The sequence below is a fragment of the Mus caroli genome, unplaced genomic scaffold, assembly GCF_978045245.1.
Source record: "Mus caroli unplaced genomic scaffold, Mus_caroli_1 scaffold_17, whole genome shotgun sequence".
Lineage (NCBI taxonomy): Eukaryota > Metazoa > Chordata > Mammalia > Rodentia > Muridae > Mus > Mus caroli.
This window is the reverse complement of record NW_028227272.1, coordinates 88,602,771-88,617,907: the sequence shown is the minus strand read 5'-3', so window position 1 is coordinate 88,617,907 and position 15,137 is coordinate 88,602,771. Positions and strand designations below refer to the sequence as shown.

Genomic DNA, 15,137 nt, shown 5'->3' with positions numbered 1-15,137 from the left:
GGGTTTTGGGCACTCGGTGCCAGCCATTATCAGTTCAGCCCACAATTCAGGTTTTGGCACGCTCCAGAGTCAACATCCATGGAAAAATCCATTTAAGAATGGAAACAAATCCTGTCTAGCTTACCTCAGTTAGTTCTTCTATGGTAGCTCCTCCAGACTTTTTAGCAACTTTCTCTTCTATTGTAGGTGGAGGTGCAGGCTTTAGGTTTGGTGGTAAAGGAACACCAGCCTTAGCACACATGGCAGCTGCATTAGCTTTGGCTATTTCAAGTAATTGAGCCTTATCTGTAAGAGGAAAAACACACACACGAAGCAGTTTTCCTAAAAGCTACATACGTTGTCTTCAGTTCTGTCAACAATATGACATACAGTAAAATCAAAGGCATCAGTATTCTGCCCAATTTGAGCCATGATTCAGGTGGATGGGTCCTTTTCAACAATTAACACTATGTTTCCAATTCAAATATACACAATAGCTTACTGTGAATCTATGACAATCGACTAACCACAAATTATAAGGCACAAGTCTTCCAAAAGCAGTGTTATTTCCTAAAATTAGCATGACCATTTCATACTAGGTATGCAGTTCAGTTGAAGAATGCGTACCAAACTTGTACAAGCCTCAGCATTCTATAAAATTGCTCTTGGAAAACTGCTATCCCTAGCACTTGGGAGGTGGAAGCAGAAGTATCACAAGTTTAAGGTCAACCTCAACTCCATAGTGGGCTATAAAAGCTAGTCTGCCGGTCTTGGACAAACCTCATTACAATCTGAAAACAACTCAATCCCTTGTTAAGCCCCAAGTGTCATCTCTTTCAAGAAGCCTTTCACTGAGTGGGAATTAGCATTCCTCTCCATTGTGCAAATGTGCCCTACACTATTACTAAGGCAATTACCTAAGTCTACTCTTCTAAGTACTGTCCTTTGGTAAAAGGAAGACATTCTACCAACTTCCTTCACTAACTTAAAAATCAGTAAGAATTACCTACTGTGTCTCTGTTCTGAAAAAAGAGACGTCAGAAAACTCTTGCTAAACTGAATACAAATTCTACTAGCTTCACTTTCTTTACAAACCAAGACTGTCCTATCTATCGGAAACAAGATAAATTACCTAGCAGTTTTAATAAAAAAAAAAAAAAAAACCATTTATTTTTAGAGACAACAGATTATCACTTCATTGAAAAGGCTGCATCATTAATTCAGTTAACTAACTCCCCGGATACAAAATGTCTTAATCTAATACCTACCAAACCCATTTAACAATCTTAGACTGCCACCTTAAGCTAGCTAAAGTCAAGCATGATGGCTCAATCTGAAATCCCTGCCATCAGGAATCTGAGGAAAGAAAATAACCACTTTGGGCTGGCTACACAGTTAAGTTCCAGGCCAACATGAACTAAGGCCCTGTCTCAGAAAGAAAGAAAAACAAAAGCAGGAAGGCAGGCAGACAAATGGAAAGAAAAGAAAAAGAGGCCCCCCAATAAAAATTACTAATTGAGAATTCTGCTTATTTGCAAAACCATGTGTTGAACTGAAATATATGCAACACACAATGATCTGACTTGTAACAGGGTTTCTCCATCTACTTTTTTAATTAAGGCAAAAATCCCAAGGACAGACCCATCAAGGCTCTAATACATTCCCCACAGCAGGTCTTTTTAACCTTTTAAGTGCACTTTCTCCCCCCCTTTTTCACTAACCCAAAATACTATTTTTGTCTCAAGAGCATCAGAAACTAAACTTAAGTCATCCTCTATTACAACGCGAAGCACGACTCACCCAAATCTGTTAGACGTTTGGGCGATCTGCCTCTTTCAGAAGACCTGGATCTTTTCCGACGAATGGGAGATCTACTAAACCGTCTTCTCAAAGGTGTTCTTGATCGCCTTAATCTGACCGGTGATATACTGAAGCTTCGTCGTCTTACCACAGACCGTGATCTTCTCCGACGGCTGGGAGTTCGGCTCCTGCGGCTGGGAGTTCGGCTCCTTCGGCTGGGGGTTCTGCTCCTGCGGCTAGGGGTTCTGCTCCTGCGGCTTGGGGTTCTGCTCCTGCGGCTTGGGGTTCTGCTCCTGCGGCTTGGGGAAATGCTGAAACTTCTCCTTCTACCAACAGATCTAGACCGTCTCCTCCGACTAGGAGTGTGACTCCTACTCCGCCGACTTGGAGTTCGACTCCGTGCTCGAGCTGTTTTCCGGTTGTCTCGGGAGCTTGATCTTTTCCTTTTCCTTTCCCTGGACTTGGATCTATGCTTTGGAGACCTTTTGCGTTTCTCTTTTGATACAGACCGTCTTCCTCTAGACTTCGATCTTGATCTGCTACTCCTCCTCCTGCGTCTTGACCGTGACCGTGACCGTGTCTGAGAACGATGAGACTTAGACTTAGATGACCTCTTCCTTGCTCGAGAACGAGACTCACTGGTGCGCTTGCGTGACTTATGTTCAGAAGACTTGGAACGCTTACTCCGAGACCGTAATGAAGAGTCCCTTTTCTTCTCCTTCTCACCTTTGTCACGGTTTTTATTTTTCTTGCTTTTTTCATGTGTGTCTTTGACTTTTACAAAAATCTCATAGTCATCCTTTTCCTCTGAAGAGGACTCTGAAGCTCTTTCTGGTATGCTGATTACAACTGGACTGGCAGCTGACTTGTCACGCTCAACCTCACTAGCAAGGGAAGGTCCTTCAATGCCAGCTCTAAGGCTTGTAAGACGCTCCATGTCCTTAGGAAGTAATGGTCTCACTAAGTCAGCTTCATTAATTTCATCAATGCTGGCAGAATATCCTGACTCCTGAACTATTTCTTTATTGGGAAGAGGTACTTCTGTATCTTCACTGCTTTCTTTAGGGCTAAGAGCCACTGCCACTGCCTGGTCACTCTCTGTGATAGGTAACGAGTCTTCTACATCCTTACAAACAAAATTAGTTGATGACAAATCAAGATGAATGTCTTTAGCAGGCAAAGGTCCCTCTATGTCTGCTTCGCTGCCACCACTAGGGCTGGTGGAAATGACCATGTCATGTTCAGTATCTTGAGTAGTTACAGATACTTCAACATCATATTTACTCTCTGAAAAGGGTGCAGATGCTGTGACAAATTCAAACCTCTTACTAGTTCCTACTGTATCCAGCTCCAGAGCAAGCTGAGAAGACAGACTTCTGCCTACGTCAGCTTCACTGACGGCAGGACAGGTAGCCAATTCTGTGATTTCCTTAGTCTCACTAATAGGCAAAAGTTTCTCTTCACTTGCTTCACCAACAGGACCAATGGTAGTAGCACACACTGTGTTATGCTCTGCATCTTTAACAATTAAATGACTGTTTACAGTAAGGTCTGCATTTCTATCATACTCATTTTCATACAAGTCACTTTTCAAGTGTCCTCCATCACGTGGCTCTTCACCTGGATGCAACAGAGTCTCCTGCATGCCAACCTCTGGACCAAGATTTTCATCACCACCAAGTAAATTCATTCCTTTCATAATCTGTGATGACATAACACTAGAGTCCACTATTCCTGGTGAAGACTCTACAGCCATCTCAGGTGATGTTATTTGCGTGTGCTCTGAGACTATGACAGCAGGTTCTAAAACTGCCACAGTAGGTTCCTGGACAGGAACAGATGGCTCTGAAACAATCATAACAGGTTGAAGGACTGATACTGCTGGTTCCAAAATAGGCACAGAAGGCTCCAGGGAAGAAACACCTGACACTGCAGTGATAGCATGCTCTGGATCAGCCAAAGCTGGAAGCTCTGAAACAGCCACAGGAGGTTCTGAGACAGATAAGGAGCAAAGTTCTGGAGTAGTCATGGTAGGAGGCTCTGGAGCAGCCACAAGAGGTTCTGGGACAGCCACAGCGGGGGTTTCTACTACAGCCATGGTGGGGAGTTCTGGAACAGCCATAATGGGAGGTTCTGGGACAGCCACAGCAGGAATTTCTGGGACAGCAACAACAGGAGATTCTGTGGTAGTCATAGTAGAAGGTGCTGGGACAGTCATGGATGGGAGCTCTAGACTGCTCTCTGCTGGCTGTGAAATAGTTACTGCTGGCTCCAAGAGTGACATAGTTACCTCTGAGATAGCATGTCCTGATGGTCTCATGGAATCATATGTTTCTGATGTCTCTGATAGAACAGAAGCCTCTGATGTTAACACAGCTGGTTCAGCTGACATGGTAGTCTCAGAAACCATGTAAGTCATCGGTCTCTCTGGAACCATTTCATGTTCTGCTACTACAGCAGACTCAACTGGTGTTGATGTGACTGAAGACTCGGGCTCTCGTGCAGGTTCTGGAACAGTCATAACAGCCTCTGATGCTAACATTGAAGTTTCTGATTCTGACACTGAATAATTAGCAGGTACTGCCATAGGCTCTGAAATCTCACTTTGACTCACAGGAGGCTCAGGCTGTGATAGAGATTCTCCAGTAGGTAATGTCACCTCTGTAGACCAAGTATTGTCAGCTGTTAATGCTGACTGCTCTGTTGATAACGCTGGACCCTCTGGTGGTTCCTCAGGAGGTAATGGGGGTGTCATTGGTGGTTCCTCGGGTGGCAATGGTGGCATTGTTGGGGGCTCTTCAGGAGGCAAAGGTGGCACCATATATGCCTCCGTATAGGAATCAGTATAAGAATCAGTGTAAGAATCAGCTGCCATAGACATCATTGATCGATCAGTGTAAGATGACATCATTGATCGATCAGCTGCAGAGTACGATGACATCATAGACCGGTCAGCTGCAGAGTACGACGACATCATAGACCGGTCGGCACCCATAGACATCATGGATCGATCAGCCATAGGAGACATCATGGAGCGTTCATAAGCTGACATCATAGAGCGCTCATAAGCTGACATCATAGAACGCTCAGCCATAGGAGACATCATGGAGCGCTCATAAGCTGACATCATGGAGCGCTCATAGGCCGACATCATAGAGCGTTCAGCCATAGGGGACATCATAGAGCGTTCATAAGACATCATAGAGCGCTCATAAGATGACATCATGGAACGTTCTGCAGCATAGGACATCATCATAGAACGTCTAGATGCTAACATCAAGGGTCTAGGTGCTAACCTGTATGGCCTAGGTGCTATCCTATAGGACCTAGGTGCTATCCTATAGGGCCTAGGTGACACCCTATAGGGATCCGGAGTTAGTCTGTAGGGATCATGGCCTAATCTATAAGGGTCTTGTCCTAACCTGTAAGCATCATGGCCTAACCTGTAGGGGTCATGACCCAACCTATAGGGATCCTGAGCTAATCTGTAAGGATCCTGAGCTAACCTATAGGGATCAGGAGACTTTGAACCCATCATAGCAGAATCCTGGGTACTAGATGCTAACATTTGGGCATCCATGGTACCAGATGCTAACATCTGAGCATCCATAGTGCCAGAAGCTAACATCTGAGAATCCATAGCACCAGATGCTAACATCTGGGAGTCCATGGAACTGGTTGCTAACATCTGGGAGTCCATACTGCTGGTTGCTAACATCTGGGAGTCCATGGAACTGGTTGCTAACATCTGGGAGTCCATACTGCTGGTTGCTAACATCTGGGAGTCCATACTGCTGGTTGCTAACATCTGGGAGTCCATACTGCTGGTTGCTAACATCTGGGAGTCCATAGAGCTAGTTGCTAACATCTGGGAGTCCATAGAGCTAGTTGCTAACATCTGGGAGTCCATGGTGCTAGTTGCTAACATCTGGGAGTCCATGGTGCTAGAGGCTAACATCTGGGAGTCCATGGTGCTAGAGGCTAACATCTGGGAGTCCATGGTATTGGATGCTAGCATCTGAGAATCCATAGTGTTGGATGCTAGCATCTGGGAGTCCATGGTATTGGATGCTAACATATGGGTCTCCATGGTGTTAGAAGCTAACATATGGGATTCTTGGGCCATCAAGGGATCCACTCCTACTGTTACAGAAGTCTCCCCCACCAATGTAGTAGGCAGCTCCTGTGCTACCGTATTATAGGATTCCAGCGCTGTCGTCGAGGGCACCTCCATGGACTGCGACACGGTCATCGTTGACAGCTCCGATGTTGTCACCACAGACTGAACAGAGATCTCCAGCGCCACAGTTGCCACAGGCTGCCCAGGCAACTCTGGCGCTCCAGGCTGCCCTGGTAACTCTAGCACCCCCGTTGCTAGGGGCTGCCCCAAAAGCTCCAGTGCTCCAGCTGCCCCAGACTGCCCCGAAAACTCCAGTGCCCCAGTTGCCATGAGCTGACCAGGCAACTCTAATGCCCCAGTTGCCACAGACTGCCCTGACAACTCCAGTGCCCTAGTTGCCGAAGGCAGCCCTGACAACTCTGGCACCCCAGTCACCGAAGGCTGCCCAGACAACTCCAGCGCTGTGGTTGCCACTGGCTGTCCTGGCAACTCCAGCACCATTGCTGCCTCTGGCTGCCCCAGCAACCCTGTAGCTGTTGTCACCTCAGGATGCCCAGGATGCTCCACCGTTGTCATCGCCACAGGCTGCTCGAACTCTGTCGTCGTCACAGGTTGTTCGGTCAACTCCATTGCTACTGTTACTGCAGGTTGCCCTGTCAACTCTATCGCTGCCGACACTGCAGGCACCCCTGATAACTCCTGTGCCATCACAGGTGGCTCTGGTACCTCCTGTGGTGGCTCCAACCCCATGGATGGTGCTGGAGGCCCTGGCAATTCCTGCAACAACTGTGGCACTGGTGTCACAGAGGGCCCCGGCAACTCAGGGACCGCTGTCGCAGGGGGCCCTGGCAACTCAGGCACTGGGGTAGAAAGGGGCCCTGACAACTCTGGCACTGGGGTGGCAGAGGGCCCAGGCAACTCTGGCACTGGAGTCACAGGGGGCCCCTGCAACTCCAGAATGGAGGTCGCAGGTGGCCCCGGCAACTCCAGGGCTGAGGCCACCGACGACTCCTGCAGCTCCACCGCTGTGGTCTTAGGCAGCTCCAGTGACTCCTGAGGTCTTGTCATGGATGAATCTGCAATCTCCGATGGTGCTTCTACAGGCTGCTCTGGCAATCTTTGCACGTCAGTTGTAGATGACTCTGGAAAATCCATTGTTGATGGGCTTGGTTCAGGGTGCACCTCAGTAGGTGTCTCTGACACTATTGTGAGGGTTTCTGATGGCTCAACCACTTTTGCTATGGGAGGCTCTACCAGCGTGGTCTTTGACGTCTCTGGAGGCATAGTCTCCAAAGATTTCAGCACAGACTTCTGATATTCCACTGACATTGTTATAACGGGCTCAGGTGACTTCAGCGCTGCTGTTGACATAGGCACTGGTGCTGCTGTGAAGGAATCCAGAATCTTTGTCATTGATGGCTCCAGCATACCTGGCACAGGCTGCTCAGACGGCTCTGAGATTACTGATGTAGATACAACTGACAGTTCTGCAGCTTTTGTAGCTGGCTTCAGCGTCTCTAGAACATGTGACTCCTGAACCTCCATTGAGACTACTGGAGGTTCCAGCACTAAGGGGGTCTCACTGGCCTCAGATAAGCCAAATGCTCTTACAGGATGTTCCAGTGCCACTGCTGAAGGTTCAGAATCAAACTTTAAGAAGGAATCAGATTCTAGATCAACATTCCCATCATGATGAGATTTCAGCTTGGACTCAGATTCTTCTGGTTGTCTTTTATATTTTTTTTCTTTTTCTTTCTTCTTTTTCTTCTTTTTGTTTTTGTGCTTTTTATGCTTCTTTGACTTTTTGGTGGGCACTTCATCAGTAGGATCTGTTTGCACAGATACGCATCTACTTTTTCTGGAGGCCTCTTTCAAGTCTGAAAGTAATGAAAAATTGTCAGCCATTCCCCCAAGTAGATTCATACAAATTGCCACTATTTCCATTCAGATATAGAAACCACAATATAATTACCTTACTGTGAATAAAAACTTACAAAGTAATATACTATCTATAAAGCAGTAAACCTTCCATTTCTCAATATTTATACAACTTGAAGTCTGCATCAAAATAATTCTTGGTGTAACACAAAAAACCATTTAGAATTAATTTAATTATGTTTTAAGATGGGATACAGCTCACTGGCGGAATGTTTGCTTAGCCTGTGCAGAGTTCAATTTTTACCCCTGGCAGATGGAAAAGAAAAAGATGTTCCATTAAAATCTAAAGTTCTTTTTCCTCAGGAGCAGTGAGATGTCTCAGTGAGTAAAGACACTCGCAGCAAAGCCTGATGATCTGAGTGCAACTGTCCAACCCACATGGTAGAAAACCATCTCTGACTTCCACAAATGAGGCAGTACACACACAGAGTGTGTGTGTGTGTGTGTGTGTGTGCGTGTGTGTATGTGGGTAGCTACCTACCCACATGTGGTCACAAAAGTAATAGTATTTTTAAAAGTATTCTTTTCTTAGGCTGGGTATAACGGCACTCACTTTTAATCTAGCATTCTGAAGGCAGAAGCTGGCAGGTCTGTGAGTTTCAGGCCAGTCAGAACTGAAAAGTGAGGACCTGTTTCAAAAAAGCAACACCCCCCCCCCCAAAAGAAAACCTTTGTTCTCAAACTATAGTAAGTTATTTTAAAACTACATCAATAAATTTACTTCATATTTTGTTATTTCAATTCCTACTTAAAAAAAAAAAAAAAACTCAATATAGAGTTAATAAGATTAATGTCCAAGAATGCACAAAGACTGTCAATAAAGTCCTAGATGACAGAAAATGTTCTGAGTTAACTTCTAATTTTATTCATGCCGTTTACACAGGAAAGGATATGGCACTCATTCTGCAACAGAATGTCTAAACTAATCCATCCCATGGTAGAGGAAGGGCTTTGTCAAATTACTGACACACTGTACCGTCCCTGGGTTTGATCTCCAGGAAGACAGAATAACAAGAAAGCATCCCAAGTACAAGGAATGCGCTTACTACATCCAAGTTTCCAACACAATCCAAGTGAATCCTTCTAAGAACGCCTGAACCAATGCACCAACACATCAACAGAGCTCACTTTTAATTTAAAACTGTCATATTCTGATAAAACCATGTTTCCCTAAACACTTTATTCTTGAATGCAGACCTAACATTTCAACTTGCCTATTACAAATAAGACATTTTACACTCTACCTTACAACCACACAGTAAAATTTACCCTATAGATTTTAAATATGATAAATCTTAAGGAAATGGCTAGTCAAATATACCAGTGATTCCTACTACAGAAAAAAACACCAACACCAACATGGCATCATACCAAAAGAAAATTAATCAATTTTTAATGCTTATTTCACAGCAAGAAAAGGTAGTTTATACCTAACCAGACATGATCTAAGCAAGACTAGTTATTTTAAACTATCTTATGAACCATACTACACACCTAACTCCTATACTTAATAATTTAGTCTTGTGATTAATCACAGATTCTTCATTTTTAATCACCCATTATTTGATCAATTCCAAAAAAGAAATTGTACACAATGAAAGTGCCTTAACCTGCTTTGTACAAACAAGTCAACTTCTAAGCATGGGCTTTAAAACAAAATGTAATGTGGTTTAAAACCAGTAGCGATTTAGTTGAGGATATTGCAGCTTACAAAACGGACACTTCAGAGTTATAACAATCTGCTGAAGAGCTTACACTGTTCTCACAGCTACCCATCCTCCAAGTCTGGGGGACCCAAGACTTTCCTCCTCTTGCTTTCCTCGGCTCCAACCACACACGTGTGACTCAGTACACGCAAACACCCAAATGTACCAAACAAAAAGTAAGGGAGGAAAAACACACTAAGAGCTACTTTTTTTTTTTTAAACTGCTCACAGATCTTTATTCACTAATGGGGTGACATTTTCCCTTTCCCAAGCTGTCTCTCACTGAGGGTGGGTTCCACCAAGCTAGTGTCCTTTTCCCAGGGGGCAGGTCCTGGTGGCCAGGCGCCTGGTTTGGAGGACTCCATCCCTCTCTAGGAGTTGCTGGTGTTTGATGTCAGAAGGAAGATGGGGAGGGACACAGGCCATCCACACCCAGAGCTCCATGATATCCCAGCTGGGGATGCAGGGTAGTAGGGACTGGGGGTATCCCGCAGCCTCAGCAGCCTGAGGGCTTCAGAAATCAGGCTCCTGGGATAGCACCAGAGAAGCGGCTCTGGGCAAGGGCTCCTGAGTGGTGGCAGGGCTTTGGAAAAAGTCACAGGGGGCTACAGTAGGGGTGGGAATTATGTAGGCTGAGTCAGGAGAAATGGGTGGCCATGTTCTCCTCATACAGGAACTGCTTGTGCAAAGGTTCCCTGGCGTCCAGTCCACGAGTCACCCCAGTGGTGGCCCGTGGGTCCCGATTTGGGGACCTTGCTCCAGGGGCTGTGGCAGGATGGTTACGGCTCCAAGAGCTACTTTTAAAAGAGCTGCTATTTACACAACCCTTCAAAGAAAATACACAGAAAAATCCTGGCATTGAGTTACAAAATTGAATTAAATAGAAAGAAAAATCTTATTTTACCAGTGAAACATGTAAGAGCTCCAATGCCCCTGTTTGAGTAGACTATTTTCAAAGACACTATGAAAAAAATAACCTAAAAATAGTACAATTGACATTCAAATTTTTCAAAAGATTTTTGAAACTGACAGTGAGCGTCACCTTACCTGGCTTGTATCGTAGCTCTGTATCTAAGACCCCAGAAAGGACCTCCTCTATCTTCTGCACTATCTCTTCATTTGGGAGACTCCTTGCAGAGGCAGCTGTGTCACCTGCCTGGTTTCCTTCAATGGGTGTATTTGTTTCACCATTCAGCTGGCCTTCACTCCTTCCACTTGACAAGAAAAAAATTTCAAAGTTCATTAATACTGCCATCATACTATAATAAACCGGTAACTCAACATTAATAATGCAATTAACATAACCTTACATTATATTATGCTACCCATAAACCTCAAGATTTTCTATTTCAGATGTTTGTCATTAGTACACAAAGTTTCAAGAACTAAGACAGTTAAAAGAACTTTTAAAATCAGACGTCCAACTGTGTTTTCAAAATAAGGTAGCTAGAAGTGGTGGCCTTTAATCCCAGCCCTCAGCACTAAGGAGGCAGAGGCAGGAGGATCCCTGTTGAGTTGAAGACCAGCCTGGTTTACATTGAAAGTTCCAGGACAACACAGAAACCCTGTCCCCCATCCACCCCCCCCAAAAAAATAAAGAAAGAAAAAGAAAAAATATAATTGTTATGATTAAAACAACTTAAAGCTTCCAGTTACCTAAGTAACAATGAGCCAATTCACAAAGAAAAACAGAGGACCAAGCATTATGGTAGAAAGCCACACTGTGCACTGATCACAAACCATCCAGGCAAACACTGTGTAAAGGGCTGCTTGTAGCCTCTTCATATTCAGACTGTAACTGAAATGCTGTAAATTTAAAAAAGTAAACCATGGGCCGGGCAGTGGTGGCGCACGCCTTTAATCCCAGCACTCGGGAGGCAGAGGCAGGCGGATTCCTGAGTTCAAGGCCAGCCTGGTCTACAAAATGAGCTCTAGGAGAGCCAGCGCTACACAGAGACACCCTGTCTCGAAAAAACAAAAAACCCTTGTACTTTATACCTATTTTTTTAAAAGTCTGCTTACTAAACTACTTATGAAATTCAAGACCTTTACACAGAACAAGTGGCAATTCATTTATACTAATAGTAAAATGATCAATAGCTTGTCTTCAGATCACAGGGCCAGAGCATCACCGTAGATAAAACAAGGTCATTCACATAAACATTTTTTACTATTTTTGAATAAACTTGCAAAAAATTTAAAATGCATTCAGTTTGAATTAGAATGTTGCTACCTGAATACACATAAAACTGCTACCTGCTAACAGTTTTATTAGAGAAACAGAACACTTTAGTGAGGAATGATTGGTTTTCTAACACACAAACCTTGTTAGGCTAATAACTTTTCTAAGTACTGACTAGTGCCACTTTCTATTGTTTTATTTCCAAGACAAAGGCCTCACTATGTAGCCCTGGCAGTCTAAAACTCAAGAGATATGTGCCCACCTCTGCCCATCTACTGGGACTAAAGGCCTGCACCACCACACCTGGCCTGCCACCTATTTTTAAAAACCATGAAATTTTAATAAGAGTCCACAATCAGGACAATTATTGTTTCTATAAATGGAGGAAAAAACTGTATGCAATAAATTGTGTGTTAGTCTCACCACCTATACTGATTATAAGCAAATAGGGGGAAAGTAGCTCACTCAAGTGGCAAATTAAAAAAAAAAGTTTTTATATTGATTATGCTATAAACCAGGCTGGTTTTTCTAATGCTCTCACTTACACTTTTTTTTTTTTTTTAAGATAGGGTCTCTCTACTTTGTCTGGCCTAGAACTCACTACTGTAGACCAACTACCTCACAGGGATTGATTTTCCTGCCTCTGCCTTGTGAGCACTAGGATTAAAGGGTTGTTCCAGTCATCTAGGGCTGGGCAGGAGGACAATTCAGGCACTGTGAAGAGAGGCAGAGGCAGGGAGAGCTTTCTTTAAAAAAAAAAAAAAGAAAGAAAGAAAAAAGAAAAAGAAAATAAAAGTCAAATCAACCTATAAAAAATAATTTTCCTTAAAGCTACCAGAATGTTAATTACAATTACTAAAAAGCAGTTAGAATTTTAAACCAGTTATGAAAAGAGTTCCAATAATTGAGACTTTGAAGGACAAACCTGCTCATAATCTATTATGTCTAAAATACAATACAAAATGACCACACTAAGAGAAAACACATTAGAAGGGCACGATGGCACAAGCCTTTTAGAGAAGCAGAGGCGGGTGAATCTCTCAAGTTCAAGGCCAGCCTGGTCTTCAGAGCCACACAAAGAAACCCAGTCTCCAACCCCCACCCTACAAAAAAGTAAATACAATCAGTACAAGAGACTGCTTGAGCTTCAGAATGGTGGTAGCACGGGCCTTTAATCCCAGCAGAGGCAGGCAGATCCCTATTAGGGCAAGGCCAGCCTAATCTACACAGTGAATTCTAGGTCAGCCAGGACTACCTAGTGAGACCCTGTCTCAAAGATCAAAGGTTTCCAGGTAAAATGATATTCCCTTAGTTTATGTTTCATCTCATTTAAAAAAAAAGTACCCAATGTCTCAAAATGTTCAAAAGCAACACAGTGTATAAATATTTTTATTACTTAAAAAATTGTGACGCCCGCCACCCATTGATTGAAAGATGACAACAGGCCAACTTCAGCTACAAAGCTGTAAGCCATGACATTACAGCCTGTCCACAAAAAAAAAAAAAAGAAAAAAAAGAAAAGAAAGAAAGTGAAAACGAAAACAGCAAACAAAAACACCCTATCTTGAAAAAAAAATGACAATTTCTGCAATAAAATATGATTAACATTATTCTATCCACAGTCCCAGGTAATTTGGGCATATAATTTACAACTGCTTATCAGCTGATTTTTCTAACTCATGTATTGCTGTGTTTTCAACTTAAGCCATTCGTTAAAAAAAAAAAAGTAAAAAAAAATATTTACCTCTGAATATTTCCTTAAGTTATAACATGACCCACACTATTTTCCTAAGTAAACAACTGAGGAGATCTCTTCAACATTAAATTCTGAGAACCAAGGCAGTGACAAAAATCCGTCCGTTAAGTCGGGGTAGCGAGGAAAAATAACACATACTCCACTTTCTACTCAACCAAATTACGCATCCAGCAGTTCCAAAGCCCCCCTCCTATCATCCTGTCGAATATTTGATCTTGTGTTTTACATCGAACTGAGATGTTTCAGCTTACAACTGTGAAAAGAGTGCTATCCGGTCTGAAGCACAGAGCACTAACCGGGGCCCAAATCGTCTAATAAATAGACTGCGGTGGCCAAACGATCGCAAGCGTACAATAATAAAGAAGTTTTAAGGTTACCCAAGAAGCGGCCGTTAGAGACCCTTTCCGGCCGTAGACACCGGCCGGCGAAATGCGCGGAGGCGGGGAGGGGGAGGGGAAAGGCGGCGGCGGAGGAGGAGCTGGGAAGGGAACTAGGCCCGTCCCTGGTGGACGCCGGGCCTCCGAGTAGCTGGAGGGTAGGGGGTGTCCAAACGAGGGAAAGGTGACCGTCTTAACTGGAAGAAAGAAACGGCGTGTGCGACACCGCGGAAGAGACGATCTTTCTCGAAAGGAACGAACGGGGGACTGAGGGGGGGGGGGTGGCCCGGAAAATGGATCCCAGGCCCAGGCGGGGCCGTAGCGGGGCCTGAGCCGAGAAACGACGGCGTTCCGTGAAAGATGCCACGGGAGGCTAGACGAAGCCCTAACAGCCCGCGAGGAGCAGAAAAGTCTGGGAAGCGTTTACCTGGAAAGCTCCTGTTGTATTTCCCGGAATTTACTGACCACGAAAGACCTGAAAACCTGCTCGATGTCGGCCGCCATGGCGTCCGCTCCGTTCTCTCAACTACTCCTCGCTAGTCCTCCAGGCTCCCAGCATGCCTCTGGAGGAGGCGCAGCGGCCAATTCCTTTTATCCCTGTCCTGATTGGCTCATGAGGGAGCGTCCGCACGGGCTCGCTCCACCCACGAGCCAATCAGCGAACACCGGCCCGCTCTCCTCCGCTGTTTCTGAGCCGCCGGGGTAGAGCTGCTGACGTTTGCGCCGCGCACGAACTCGGCCGCCATGTTAGTGGTTGACGCAGGCGCCATTACAGGAGAAGTCGCTCCCGAGGCGACCGCGACAGCTTCTGCTGTTGATCCCCTCAGCCTGCGGGGACTCCTAAGAGGCTTTCTATAGCGTGTAAATGCCTGAGATTAGAGGCCATGAAAAAAAAGGGGGGGGGGCGAGGACCGAGGAAAGCCTCGGCTTGTCCGGCACGGAGCTCCAACGCGTTTGTTGCAAGCGCCAAGTTTACTTTGGTCAGGGAGACGTGCATGAGAAAGAAATCCCCGTCCCGCGTTCCCACTATGAGGTGGAAAGGAGCCATTCCCATTCTGCCTCGATGCTTGCTATAACCGGCCTCGCGTAGTTTTTAGCAAAGGCTGGAGCGTCTGAGCGACCTGCGTTCTAAACGCGGTGCGCTTGGGCTGCTCCGGAGTCCAGCCCTGGCCGCTCCGCCCTGGCGCTTGGTGAACAGCCACAGTCAGGCAGCCTCGGCTCTGCCCCCAGTGCAGGAGGCTCTGGGGTAAACGCGGGGACCTTAAGTGGCAGCCCCTGA

The 15,137-nt window shown here is 45.1% G+C and overlaps 1 protein-coding gene and 1 pseudogene across 9 annotated transcripts in view; both read right to left on the bottom strand.

Moving 5' to 3' along the window:
- Son (SON DNA and RNA binding protein) overlaps positions 1–14,569 on the bottom strand; it is a 31,807-nt gene extending 17,238 nt beyond the window's left edge. For 8 of the 9 annotated variants that reach the window (XR_015045758.1, XR_003835161.2, XM_021184621.2 and 5 more), the window contains exons 1-4: positions 14,286–14,569; positions 10,591–10,757; positions 1,780–7,776; positions 125–285 (exon numbers count right to left, since the gene is read on the bottom strand). Coding sequence is in view for 7 of the 9 variants with exons in the window: in XM_021184621.2 (XP_021040280.2) it covers positions 125–285; positions 1,780–7,776; positions 10,591–10,757; positions 14,286–14,362 (6,402 nt within the window). In the remaining 2 variants the exon portion in view is untranslated. Of the gene's footprint in view, positions 1–124; positions 286–1,779; positions 7,777–10,590; positions 10,758–14,285 lie in introns of those variants that run through there. The other variant, XM_085832333.1, reaches the window with a different exon arrangement.
- LOC147000683 (host cell factor C1 regulator 1 pseudogene) lies at positions 9,750–10,542 on the bottom strand (annotated as a pseudogene).
- Positions 14,570–15,137: the final 568 nt, after the last annotated feature.